This window comes from Athene cunicularia, unplaced genomic scaffold, assembly GCF_003259725.1.
Source record: "Athene cunicularia isolate RWA unplaced genomic scaffold, athCun1 SCF_49, whole genome shotgun sequence".
In the NCBI taxonomy this organism is placed as follows: domain Eukaryota; kingdom Metazoa; phylum Chordata; class Aves; order Strigiformes; family Strigidae; genus Athene; species Athene cunicularia.
In genome coordinates, this window is record NW_020799478.1 from 29,275 (window position 1) to 43,175 (window position 13,901).

The following is a 13,901-nucleotide window of genomic DNA, read 5'->3' on the forward strand; positions in this document are numbered from 1 at the left end:
GGAAGGTGCCCCCATGGCCGGGGGGTGGGACTGGGTGGGCTTTAAGGTCCCCTCCAGCCCAAACCATCCTGTGATGCCATGAAAGGGGCGATGTCCAACAACACATTCAGAAAGCTCGGGGCTGCAGGAGCAGCTGGCACGGCTCCACGGGCACTGAACGAGCACGGAATTGTAACAGGGAAAACGGAATTTTCAGCTAGAAAGTCTGAATTAAGACAGCGTGAAAAGATCAAGCAAACATTAAGGAATATTTTCACTATCAGTATCACGTACATACAAAGAACAGGGTGAAGCTGGCCACGAAAGGCTGGGCTTTCTTGTGCTCTGGAAAAATAAACCCACTTAAACCCGCTCAGACTCTAAACTAAGCAGAAAAGTTCCTCTTTTTTTTTTTTTTTTCTTCTTCATTAAACCCCCACCAAAGCCACATCTCAGGGGAACACCCCCCTTCTCAGGCTACTCATCACCCCCTTGTGATGCCTCTGGGCACCTTCCCTGCAGCTGAAGGGCAGATTTCATGCTGTCAAGGGGGATTTTAGTTTGTACTGGCTGCGAGAGGGGAAAAACCAACAACAACGGCCCCAGCCCCATTCTGACCAGTCCAGCAAACGCTCCGCACACAGCAGGCCCCGGGGAGCTACCGGAGCTTCTCCCACCAGCTCCTCAGATCCCCAAACGTACCACCGAGTAATTACTCAACAAAAGCAGAGCCCAAAAGGAGGGAAAGCCTGTCCCAGCGCCAGAGCCAGAGCTTAGGGCCACCTCTGGTGGAAAAGCAGAAGGAACTCTCCATCCCCAGTGGGAAGCGGGAAGCGTTGGCTGCCAGAGGCGGGGACATGGCACGGCCTCGAGGGCTGGGGAGCTGCAGCTACACAGAATCACAGCGGCTCGGGTCGTCCTTCCCACCCGGGAGGGACTGAGCACCCCCCCGGGAGGGACTGAGCACCCCCCCGGGAGGGACTGAGCACCCCCCCGGGAGGGACTGAGCACCCCCCCGGGAGGGACTGAGCCCCGCTGCCCACCAGCCAGACGTGTCATGGGAAGGACAGAACTGCCTGGAGTGACTTTCGTCCACGGTGCTTCTTCCTTCCATGACCCCCAGATCACGTTGTCACGCAGAGGGGCTGAGGGGGAGCAGAGCCCCGCTGCATGTGCTGTCCCCCCTCAGCAGCCAGCACCCCCCCCAGCACGGGGCACCCCCCCAGCCCCAGAACCGTGTCTGGTGTGGGCCGAGGGAGAGACAAGGTTTAGGGGCAAAACGGGGCAGCCGTACCTCTCTTGGGGACTTTCAAGGCAGCAGATTCTGGTGTTTCTGGGGATGTTGTATCAGCTCCATCTTCAAAGACCTGGATCTGGAAACAGTATAACAACCGTTATTACACAAAGAAAAAAACCAGCAAACCGGTGTGATCAGAAACCAGACCCATTTGGGTGGCAGATTTAAACAGAGCAGGACAGATTTTTTTGGCACAGATTTTTAATCACGCAGGCAATAAAGAATATCAAAATTGAGGATTCAACAGCCCAGAACAGCTTTAACAGTCCCAGGACCACCCTACGCAGCCGCCAGCTCCTGAGCCCTGCACTGACAGTTACTTTAATTTACTGACACTTGACAGAAAGTTCATCTTTTGCTGTTTTTTTGTGTTGTCTTAGCGAAAGCTGATCAAAAACTCTACTTTCCCTTCATCAGAAAAACTGCTTTTCTATGGGGGTGGTTTGGGTTCCAGACATGCCAACAGCCCTGCAGCCTGGGGAAGCCTGGAGGCACCCACAGGAGCACTCCCAGGTCTGAGCTCTCCGGGGCTGAGGGTTTAGGGTTTTCTCTTTGTTAACTATTTTTGGACACATTTTTGCTTGATAAATACAGACAACAAGGCTAGAAAGGATTAGATCACTTCTTGAGAACCATCCCTTCACCTCAGATCAGCATGACCCAGACTGGTCCTGGCAGGTCTTTGCCCCATCCGCTCGGTGACTCCAAAGCCTGGGAGTTCAGTTTGAAACCAACAATACTCTGTAAAGCTGTCAGTCACAGCCTCTGCTTTGGGAAGATGCTCAAGTACCAGCACTGTGTTCTTAAATTAAAAGCAGCAAGCAGACAAAATTATGAGAAAAATTATGCCAGAGAAATCACAACAACTGCACTCAAGCAGGGTCTGAGGAGCGAGGCCAAGGCCAAGGCCAAGGCCCGGCAGCAGCGGGCTGGGGTGATGAGCTCCTCCGCCAAGCGGGGGAACAGCAGCTCCACTCGCTATCGGCCTCAAGGAGAATGTTTCCACACACCATAAAAGCATAACTCAGGCTCGAAATTACTACCCAAAACACAAGTCCCAGGCAGGCAAAACGTGAAGGCTGCCAAAAAGATAAGAGCGAGCACTTGGTGGGAAGCGCCCGGCGGTGCTGACACAGCTGCTCCCAGCAGCGCCCGGCCCCTGCCGGCTGGGAACCAGAGGGAGGGGTGTCAGCGGCAGGGCCCACAGCCCCCCCGCGGCACCCAGCCCCGCAGCCACCCCCCCCGAGGGCCCTCTCAGGGGGACAGTGGGACACAGGGGACGGACAGCCACCGCGCCCCGGGGACACTGAACGTCTCCACCAGGACACTCTTGGGCTCTCGGCGGGAGATCCCCACCCTGCACCCGTGGGACTCGGCCTCGAGTACAGGAAGAGCAGGGAGAAACGCTTTGGGGACAATTCCTGTTCTTTTGGGTCCCTAGGTCCCTTCGGGCGAGGCGAGGATGGGACAATGCCGCCAGGAGGCGGCGCCGGGGCCTGATCCTTCCCCGGGGTAAAGCACAGCACCAAACCCCTATGTGGGATCTGCTTGGATGATCGCATGAAATAGCAAAAAAAATTTATCTAAAATATTTGAAATTTCCCCATCAGGATGTTTTTAAAGCTGAAACTCCACAATAAATTGAAAGCCTAAGAACACCGCTGGGCTGTACTGATGCTGGTATTACTGGTGCTCATTTTTTGAGATCAGTTTTTACATGGAGGGGAAACCAGAAATCTCAGAAATCCTTAAAAAGACTTTACAAGTGTTTAACAAGATGTGCTTGTATGGATGCAGGTGATCTGCTTCGTAAGCAATAAGAAAAGCTTTGCTTATTTACAGATATTTTTTTTTCCCCTTAGAAGGATGATTTATTACAGACAATCTGTGGCCGGACACCGTGTGTAACCACCGGAGAGGCTCCCGCTACGCTGAGACCCAGCAGCGAGAGATGGGAGGAAGCAGCAGGCAGATTTACAGCCAGAGCACACGCAGAGATTAACTCTGCTGAGAGGGAACCCTCCCATCTTCCATTTCGACCTTAAACCCGGTTCTTGAAAAAGGAACGCCCAAACCGAACCGGGCAGCGCTCACCGCCTCCGCCTGGGCAGGGGACGACTCCCCCCCCCCACTCCTCCACGCTTGGAGCTCGAGGAAAAGGCCTCAGAGCTCGGAGCCACCTCAGGCCTCCTGCTCCTCAAGCCCTGGTCTCGTGTTCAGCTTCCTCAGTCCCCGCTGCCAACGTCTGGTGGGGCAGCGGGAGGGCCCGCGGCAGCGGAGAGGAGCTCGCTCTGCGGCTGAGGTGCTACGGGGGGGAACTTCAACCCCTCATTTTGTGCTAAGGAAGGAGAAAAGGAGCTGAACGTTCCAAAAAGGAGCTGAACATCCCTCACCGTGACATCGTGCTCGGAGCATGGTGGGACCCACGAGCAGAGTCACTGTTCGAAGGTTACACAGAGGAAATTAAAACGGAAGAGACTTGTTTGTACATAAGTGAGCTCCTAGCCACAGCTCAGCAACTGAGCCCAACTCATGCATTTCATATACTTTAAGGTAAACATTATTTAATTAAAATTCTCTGGTTTTACCGCCAGGTAAACACCCAGATGTTGGCCCCAAGCTTCATCTGCTGCAGCCGATAACTCTGAGGCAGCAGACAGACTTTACACTTCATTTTGGAGGCAAAACAAAACCATTCCACACTCTCTGGAATCGACCAAACTTTTTGTCACCCAATTTTTCTGAAAACATTTCAGGATAACCCACAAACTGGGCGAATGGAGCCCCTCGGTGACAGGTGCCGAGAAGCTGCTGGCAGACAGGAAGCCCTCGCTCCTTGGGGGCGCGCGGAGCCGCTCTGCTCCCCCGCACAAGGGGGGACAGAGTCTCAGGAACATCGCGCTCTCCGGGAGCGAAGGAGACTTATTTCATCACTCCCCCCGGGTGCAAGGGGCCGTTTTCCTCTGTTTAGCAGAGCCACGCGCAGGCGAGGGAGGGCCGGCGAGCCGGGCCGTGGCAGCGTACCTGTGACTGCCGCACGAAGATGCCGTGGTTCTCCTCGCAGGTGAAGTATTTCCTGCCCTGCACGGTCCCATCGTTCTTGCCCTTCGCTTCATCCAGGATGACACCGACCCACTTCCCCGTGGCAAAGAGGGTGGCCCCGACATAAGCCACGGTCCCGCGGTGGCCCTTGCCGATGACTTCGACCCGGGAGCCCACCTTCAGGGGCTTGCTGCCGGCCTCCACGCTCATCCTGCTGCCGGTGCCGGGTGCCTGGGGACAGAAGGGAGCGCAGCAGGTGAACCACGGCCGGCGTGGGATCGGCCACTCGTGCCCCTCCAGCCCCCCTCCCCTCCGCCGCCCCTTCCTGCGGGAGCCCAAAGGGGATTCCTTCTGTTACAGCTCCACCAGCAGCGGCAGAACCACCACGAACTACAGCTCCTCAGTTTTTATAGACACGCCGGACTCACAAACCCATTTTGTAAGTTTTTTATAGGCCTGGGGGAAAAAAACCCGACCAACCAACAACTGTAAGTAGCAGATGTTAGCGCAGTGATATTTGCCTTAACCGATGCTCGCTCCGACTTATTTTTCATTATATCGGGAACTGCCTGCAGCCTCCCAGCCGCCTGCACGGCACGCTCAGAGCGGACAGCCCGTTCCTGATGGAGTTTCCTGTCCCACCCCCTGTTACCGCCGGGATGTGAGAGGACCTGTGGGCCACCGCCAGCCCCAGGGTCCCACCACACGCCCACACCAGGTTCCCCACTGGATTCCCAGTGTACGACCCCGCCAGGACCCCGCGGTACCAGCGCCTCCGATCAGGATGCTGAGGGGCAGCAACCACCGGTGGTACATTCCCCAGGTTGAGGCATTACCACCACAAGCGTTAACCCACGTTTAAACGTCGGGGCGTGTTGTGGAGGCTTGGAGCTCGCCACCCCCGACACGCGCCGCACTGCCGAGGTAAAGTCAACCACGAGCGTGTTAGTGCCTCCACAGGGTGACGGGTGTGAGGAACAAAACTGAGGTGCTTGAGACCACCACAATTTAATTAAGACCAATGAAGTTTTTGAGGGGGCCTTATAAAGACAAGGCGTGCGGATCTTCCCCCCCCCCAAACGCCTCCTCTTCTGAAATAAGCCCCAGTAAAACAGAGGACGCTTGCGCCGTATTGCCACAGAGCTAATCTGTGTCATTTTTAATTGTTTAAAAAGTATCTCCATATTAACAGCCCCTCCCCAAATGCTGATGCCCTGAAAAGGCTCCTGCTTTCAGATAGGATTCAGGAGGCGGGGGGAGGTTTGAGGGCACAGCTCAGCCCGACCCTGCGGCGCTGTCTCGACCACGAAGCATGTTTGGCATTTACATCACCCCCTTTGTCAGGAGTTCTGTTTATTGTGTAGAAAATATTTTGTTTCAATTGCTGCTGGGCTTGGCTTGGGTGAAAGAATATACTCTTGATGCAGATGAGCACAGAAGGCGCCTTTCACTCCTCCGAAGCGCGGGCGGCAGTTCGGCAGCGGCCGGGGACCGCGCGGGGCTTCCCGCAGCACGGAGAGCCCCGGGGGCTCCGACAGCCCCGGGCTGCACACGCTGGAACCCCAGCGGAGACGAGACAACCACCAGCCCCGCTCCTTCGGGGGCTGAGGCGTGGGGCCTGGGTGCAGGATATACCCGTCACGCTCAGGAAATTTTGTGACTAAGAACCAATTTTCCACACAAAACCAAACGCCGCTCTTCAGCCAAAATGCACTTGGCAGAAATCAAAAGCACAAAACAATCTTTAATGAAAAAAAACAAATATCCATCACTGTTTTCTAGCAAACAAACAAAAACAAGACCTCAGATCTAAAACGCTGCACACTCAGATGTCTACCAAAATATTGGATCATTCCAGTTGCCAGGACCAGCAACAACTTCTGCAAAATATTTGCAGCTGTAAAACCAACGTGTCCCACTGGTTACAGAAAATGAGCAAAACTCTCAGGAAACAAGAAGCCAAAAGGAAAAGCAAGATTCACCACCTGAACAGAAACGTTCCTGCTCGGCGATTTTAAAACCAATCGCTACCCTCTTTATCCCTCCTGGCTCACGTTTGCCATTTGACAGATCTGGTGGCCGTAGGCCACCACGTCACTCTACAGGTGTGGGAAATGCCACGAGCTGGAAACGGGAGCTGCGGGGGTCTTACACTTGTGCTGACAGTGACAGGACAGCGGAAACCACGCTGGAAGCTCACACACCCCCTCGACGCGCCTTGGCCGGGGTTAAACCGGAGCGTGCTTACAGCGGGAATGAGGAAATGGGATCAGACCCTGCAGGCGCCCACCAGCGCTGGCTCGGGGGTGCTGATAAACAACTACCTCGATGACTTCGCAGTGAGCTGCCCTCTGCGTTATGCAGGAAAAGCACCACGCTGCCCTCCTGCAAAGAGGTCAGCTCCAGTCCTGCAGACCCTTTCCCAAACCATTATCTCCATTTTACATTGATTTAAGAATGATGTGTTCCAGCTTCGGCTCCGCTCACGATCTTCCAAATCACGAGGCTGGACCCTCCCGGGCTCACTCCTAGAGATGCTCCCGGACACCCTCTGGCAGCTGGGGCAGGGACTGGCAGAGAAAAGCCCAGGGAGATGTTTCAGGAGGAGCAGAGCACAACTTGCAGGCACCAACCCCGAGCTGCAGCAAGTGGGACGAGAGAAGACCCGCGGAGCAGAGGGAGAACGCAGCCAGGCTTTCCCCTTACAGACAATCTCGTTGCTATTTCTCCATAGCCTCAGCCTGTAGAGCAGTACAGATAAACTAGCCTCAAAAATCAACTGTTCCACCGTTTCTGCTGCAGCGACATCACATTCGATGTTGTGGGCTGCACGTGGGCGCCGGGGAACGCTTCCTGCAGAGCGCTCGCGTGGGGGCTGCGGGAGAGCTCCTCGTCCCGCTTCCTCCCCAGAGCACACCCAAAGGAAAGCACCTATCAACGGCAACCGAAACACCTCCATGTGTAAGCGATCGATCCGGGCCGCAGGTGGCTCCGCGTTACAGCTGCTCTGACAGCAGAGGTGAGGTCCTTGCCCCCTGGTCCCACGCCCCCCCGACGCGCTGCCCAAACGCCGCCTCACGAGCGGGTTCCCCCGCGGCCGCAGACAGATGCCGGCCCCGAGCCGGAGGTGCCAGTGCTGCCAGTTTGGGGCAACGACCAGCAGAGGAGCTTACACCGGCTTCTCAGCGCCGCTTTCCTCCTCGCCAGCAGCCGCATAAACTCTCCAGGGAAGAAAAACTGGGACTTCACATGGAAAAAGAATTTCCTGATTTTTTTATTTTTTTTTAAACCACCAAAAGCTCTTCAGGGCCTGTTTTACAAATTACGAAGCAGAGATGCCTAAGAAAGCAAGCAGCACCTCTTTGTTCCTTGCCAAACCATCTCCAGAGACCATCCCCTAAGAATCAGCAACAGAGCCCAGCGAGTGAAGTTCCTTCCACCGCATTTCACTTGCAATGTGCTCCGGCACCGATTTTCTGCCACAGCAACTCCTTTCCATGCAGTTCTTTAAGAGAAAGAAAAGACCTTTTCCCGGCATCGACCCAATTAGTGCAGCAGGGAGAAACTACCACCCAGCTTTGCTGAGAAGGAGCGAAGCATCCCGCAGCCTCATGCCCGGCAGCCGTCGCGGCACCAGAACGCGGGGTTCAGCCCCACCACCGAGCGGCTGGGGACATCAGAGCGCAGGTAAAAGCCCCCCAGACGTGCAATCCTCCCAACTACGAACAGAAACCCAGCGCAGGGCTCTCCTCCGTAGCGGTATGGAAAGGCAGACCAAAATAATTTACATGAGCACAGCAAAACACAGAGTTATGCAAATTACTGTAAATCTGTTGAGCAGTCTGAAAAAACTGCCAACTCAGGTAGCGTTCCCTTTCAAAGGCGCGTTTAAATGAGCTCCAGCATTTTCATTAGCAAATAAGAGAGAAGACTTCATGCTGCTTCTCGACGCGCCCACTCACACACACAAAGCATTTGAAGGTTGCTTTTTAGAGGGTAAAACAACTGAAAATCCCTGGGAGTCACCAAACCCCTGGAGGTGCCCACAGACAGCCTGGAGAAGGGGCTGTGGGTATTTTCTGTCCTCTATTTTGGGTGCCCGTCCGTCCCTCGCCAGCAATCCAGTCCCTGCTCGCCCTGGGGTAGCGGTGCTGTGGCCCGGTGAGTGCGGCCACCCCGGCACCCGCGGGCGACCTCGGCCCTCCGGGTCAGCTCTGCCTGCAGAGACCCGCGCTGGGTCAGTAACACACCTCTCAGAACGCTCCGACAGGTTAATTTATCGCTGCAGCATGAGGTGCAGACCAAGCCTCTGCATCATGAACATAAAAAGGCTTTAAATTTCTGGGAGTGTTGACCCAAAAAATAAACACACACAAGTCCAGACCCCTGCCCCAGCTGCCGTGTCCCAGTAAACGGTGACAGGCCCTTGGCTGCAACAAGCACAACGCGTCCGGCCCCGCTCCTGCAGCGCGTCCCCGGCCTTGGCACCACGTTGTGTTTCTGTCCCCAGAACAACAGAACTTCACCCAAAGCTGCTGGTCACTAAACCCAAGGAAATTCAGCCTTTGGCACCCGTTCCCGTCTCTAAGGTTTGCACGCTTCAGCAGGGGAGAGCCAATGTCTGCAAAGCACTATTAAAGCACTTAAAAAAAAATTAAGCCATAGAATCTTACCATAAAATCCCAGACTGGTTTGGGTGGGAAGAGACCTTAAAGACCACCTAGTTCCAAGCAGGGGCACCTTCCCCCAGCCCAGGTTGCCCAAAGCCCCGTCCAACCCGGCCTTGAACCCTTCCAGGGAGGGGGCAGCCACAGCTTCTCTGGGCAGCCTGTGCCAGGGCCTCACCCCCCTCACAGGGAACAATTTCTGCCTTAGATCTGATCTAAATCTCCCTCTGTCAGTTTAACCCCGTTCCCCCTCGTCCTATCCCTCCCCCTGATGACGAGTCCCCCCCCATTCCTGCAGCCCCTTTCAGCCCTGGGGGGCCGCTCTCAGGTCTCCCCAAGCCTCCTCTCCCCCAGCTGATCCCCCCAGCCATGCTGCTGTCACCCGTCACCCCCTTGTTTTCCCCGTGCCCCAGCAGTTTCCAGGAGGCCCTGCTGGATGATCCTGCGGACACAGAGATGACACTGTCCTGTAGCTCCCCGTATCCTCGAGAAGGTCAAGGACACACTCCAGGGCTGAAACGGCACGTCAGGCGGAACCAACAGCCCAACCAGCACCAGCTGCTTCTTCCCCGCAAAGCCCTGCCCCGAGATTTCACCTCCAGGTAATGCATTTTGCTAACGATAGCAACACCTTGAAGAAGTTTTGTCTTGGTTTGCCTCAGTCTGTCCGACCACGGGTCGCTCTCAGGGTTTATCTGTCCCTCAATCATTAGTTAGATGTGATTAGTTATTGGTTAGATCCACCTGGTCTGGTGGAAGGTGGCCCTGCCTGTGGCTGGGGTTGGAACCAAATGACCTTTAAGGTCCCTTCCAGCCCAAAGCATTCTGTGATCCTGTGATTCATTCTATGTTATAATTAACACAGCACCCAATTAATAACACATGGGTGTGCTTCACCACGAGAAAGCAATAAAACAAAGTCATTAACAGCCTTCTCGCATCTCCGCGATCTCACTGGTGCTGAATGACAGAAGTTAATGCCACTAAATCTGGCAAAAGTTTTCAGTCTCAAATATAAAATTAATATAATTTTGTAAATCTATCAAATAAGGTTTCATTTTAAAAAACAGAAAGTTTATTAATTCCACAGTATTCTCGTGCTGAGCGTCCTGCCTTCCCAAGAAAAGTCTGTAATTTGTAGGGTCAGCAACAAAGCATCTCAAAATAATTTTTTCCAAACCCACTTCGCTTACGTCTCGCCAAGGACCTTCCGGAGCAGCGGCCAGCCCCAGGCAGGGGTCCTGCCCCAACCCCGTTCCCCAGGTCCTCTTCCTTCTCCCTCGTCACAAAACCACCAGGGTAAAATCGCGCTCTGGAAGCCCAGAAGCTCCTTCTCCAGGGGCACGTCAGGCACAAAGACGCCTCGGCCCCCACCTCCTCCGGGCAGGTCCCACGAGTTTTGTGGTTTCCTCCAGCTCAGGTGGTGTAAAATCCGTGCGCAGAGCCCACGCTTGCCCGGGCAGCTTGGCGGAATGTGGAAGCATCTTCCTGCGGCCACGCAAAAGGCCCTGCTGGGGCGAGGGACGGAGATGGGGGGCTCAGCGCGGAACACCTCGACTGTCCAAGGCCATGACGGTCTGTACGCACCGCGTACGCCCTGAGCCCGCCCGGACACAGCACAAGGGGCAGAAAAGGACTTCGAGGGGCTTGGTGAGGTCGACCCTTGAGCTCTGCACCACGGCTGGATGCAGGATGCAGCAGGAATGGGCCCGTCCCACGTCCCCCCGACTGGGAGCGGGAAGGACAGACTGCTGCTCACCCAGGGGCAGGGGGGCGGGATGGACACACGGCGGGACGGCAGCTACGGTCACAAAGGGGACAAACGGAACGTGGCCCCCAAGTCACACCAACAGCCAAACAGGTCCTGCTCCTGGGGAGGCTCCTGCACGGCCACGGAGCCCAAGCAGAGCCTGAGCCTGCCTGGATCAGCTCCACCACAGGAGACATCCACAGACCTTCGCCCACGAGCCTTTCGTTAGGGCAGGATCTCAATTACTGTTCCACCAGATCATTAATGTCAGGCCAGGGGCTTGGCCTGTGTACCCCGGCACCCACCCGGGTGCTGCAGCACCCAGCTCGGCAGCTGCTCTCCAGCCCAGCGTCACGTCACGCCTTGGAGGGGCACCGGTGATGTCCCGGCAGCGCCGGGCGTTCCACAGCTCAGCCTGGCCAACGCAGAGCCCACCAAAACCTAGACACCAAGGGTCCGTTCGTCAGCCAGCAGGAATTTTAACAGAAATGTTTCCTGAATGCTTAATTCAGGAAAAAAGGGAGAGCACGGAACAAGCCTCCAACACATTCATGCCCTTAAGACAAGGTGACGCCTCTCTAACATGTTTCCAGCCCCTCAGGAATGGGATGGAGGGAGGAGTCTCACGGCGCCAAGGGGGAGGCCAGCGCAAACCCCACCTTCGGGAGCTCACCGTGCTCCTGCCCCGCGCCGGGTAACGCACGCGGCTTCGCCCTGACCAACACCCTGGGCGCAGCCCCCGGCCGGGCATCACCTCGGGACAGCGCACCAGGACCCGCGTTGGCCTTTCCTCATGCCGCAGCGAACGCGCCCCGTGCGGCTGGCAGCGGGGCAGAGCAAGGGCCGACGTCTCCGACGCCTCTGTCTGGCTGTGGGACAAAGCCAGGCTCTAAGCCGCCCAGCTAAACCCAAGACTGGTATCTCATGAAGACTCAAAACCAAGACGATGACCACAATTTTGGATTTCCAAAGGAGAGCAGCTGTCCAAGCTGGAAATCACGCGTTGCCATTCGCCTTCCCAGGCGGGTGACCGCAGGCTGGGGACCCGGTGGCCCCGCGAGCGGGGGGACACAACCCAGCACTTCCGAAAGCAGGGTACGAGTGCTGGCTCCTCGCTGCTCTCTGCCCACGTGCTGCACCTCGCACACGGCAGGGTCTGCCCTTGGCTCTGCCCGGCGCCAGCTCCAGGAGAACCAACACAAATTCAGCTGGGGCTGACTTTCAGGAGCTCCTCCCCTCCCACCAGTGACCGAAAGCTCTGCTCCTGCCCACACCCAGCGAGCAAGCGAGGTGTGAGCGTCCTCCCGGGACCTGCCGGGCCACGCCACTGCTCTGGGGACCCGAATTTTGGGCACAGACAGGGGGATGGTGACACACCAATGTGAGCAAAGAGGGTGGAAGAGCAGAGAGCTGTGGGGAGCTCTGAGATGCCAGTGCAGGGAGGAGAGAAGGGGCACACGAGGCCAAAGTCACCCCCTCAGACCACGGGTTCACAGAATCCCAGAATCACGGAGGCTGGAACAGCCCTTGCAGCTCCTCCAGCCCAACCTCCCCCTGACCGTTCCCAGCTCCCCCAGATCCCTCAGCGCTGGCTCAGCCCGACTCTTCAACCCCTCCAGGGATCCCGGGGACTCCCCCCTGCCCTGGGCAGCCCATTCCAACGCCCAACAGCCCCTTCTGCACAGAAATCCTTCCTCAGAGCCAGCCTGACCCTGCCCTGGGCAGCTTCAGGCCATTCCCTCGGGGCCTGGCGCTGGCTCCTTGGCTCCAGAGACTCATCCCCCCTCTCTGCCCCCTCCTGGCAGGGAGTTGCCGAGGGCCAGGAGGTCTCCCCTCAGCCTCCTCTTCTCCAGACTGAACCCCCCCAGTTCCCCCAGCCGCTCCCCAGCAGACCTGTGCTCCAGACCCTGCCCCAGCTCCGTTGCCCTTCTCTGGCCACACTCGAGTCACTCAATGGCCTTTTTGGGGTGAGGGGCCCAGAACTGAACCCCCTCACCAAGGGGCAGAGTTTGGCAGGAGCCCTCAGGAGACCTGCAAGCAGTTCAGAACGGCTCAAGGCCTAAAGGGTGAACAAGCCACTAAATGACATTAACGGGGGGCTGATCGTACCCCGACAGCAGGGGCAGGTTCCTGCCCCCTCCGCCACAGCCTGGCCGCAGGGTACCCACGGGCAGCCTGGCAGCCCCAAGGAGGGGCACAGGGAGGCGGTGGGGATCGGGCAGCTGGGAAAGAACCGGGAACACCGACCCACCGGAGCAGCCGTCCCCGCGCCGGTGTGCGGCAGGATGGTCCCTTGGCGGGGGGCTGGGAAACCTCCACCCAGAGAGGAGCGGGTGGGGGGCTGCGCTCCGGCTGCCTGCCCCTGCCAGGAACAGGAGACTTTGGCACAACTACCTGGCACCACTCAAATCCGGCGCTTTCCCATTTTTACCCCCATTTAAAGTTTTACAGACATTTGCAGACCACTTCCTGAGCTACGTGAAGATACTGGTTATTAATGACTGAAAAGTGGAGGCGATTCCGAGGGGCTTGACTTGTGATTTGAGCATGATTTGGGTCACTACTGTGTTCCATCTGAGCATGACGGTTGGAGCGTTTCGCTCCGTTATAGCGGATAACCCGAGGAATATTTATTGTGTTCCTCTCAGCAGCCAGACTCCCATCATTACGCCGGCACGCAGGGATAGGACTAACTGAACCTCAAACTGTCACTCACAGCACAGATCAAAAGTTTCAAGCACACCCTGAACACAGCAACCCCCTCCGAAAAGCTCCCGTGGCGAGATTCACCACCACAGGTTCAGGTGCTCTCGGCCTCAAATTCGAGGGGTGACCCAACACGGAAAGACTTGGAAATATTGTAGTTTCTGTTAAGTCTAGTTATTACGGGAGAACGCGCGGCGCTGCCGTGCTGTCCCTACTGAAAGCGGGGGATTACCCCGGATCAAGAGCGGTCCCGTGGGGCGGGGATGTGGCAGGGGTGGCTGCCAGCTCACCCAGCGGACGCCGTGGTGGCACGGGTCAGCCAGGACGAATCCCACCCCACGCAAACCCCCCCGTGGTCCCGGCTTCACCCTGCTCCAGGCTGGGGAGCGAGAAGCCAAACACGGCCGGTTTGGGTGATTCCGGCCGTGGTGACAGCGGCCGCGGCGCTGGCCTACGACCA

At 56.8% G+C, this 13,901-nt stretch overlaps 1 protein-coding gene across 1 annotated transcript in view; it reads right to left on the reverse strand.

The window, feature by feature from the left end:
- The window catches only part of LOC113490866 (dynactin subunit 1-like), a gene marked incomplete at its 3' end in the record, with an annotated part of 41,605 nt that extends 28,987 nt beyond the window's left edge, over positions 1–12,618 (reverse strand). Inside the window, exons 1-3 of the mRNA XM_026867472.1 lie at positions 12,608–12,618; positions 4,301–4,555; positions 1,274–1,352 (exon numbers count right to left, since the gene is read on the reverse strand). Coding sequence (XP_026723273.1) covers positions 1,274–1,352; positions 4,301–4,528 — 307 coding nt within the window. The remainder of the gene's footprint in view (positions 1–1,273; positions 1,353–4,300; positions 4,556–12,607) is intronic.
- Between the last annotated feature and the right edge of the window lie 1,283 nt (positions 12,619–13,901).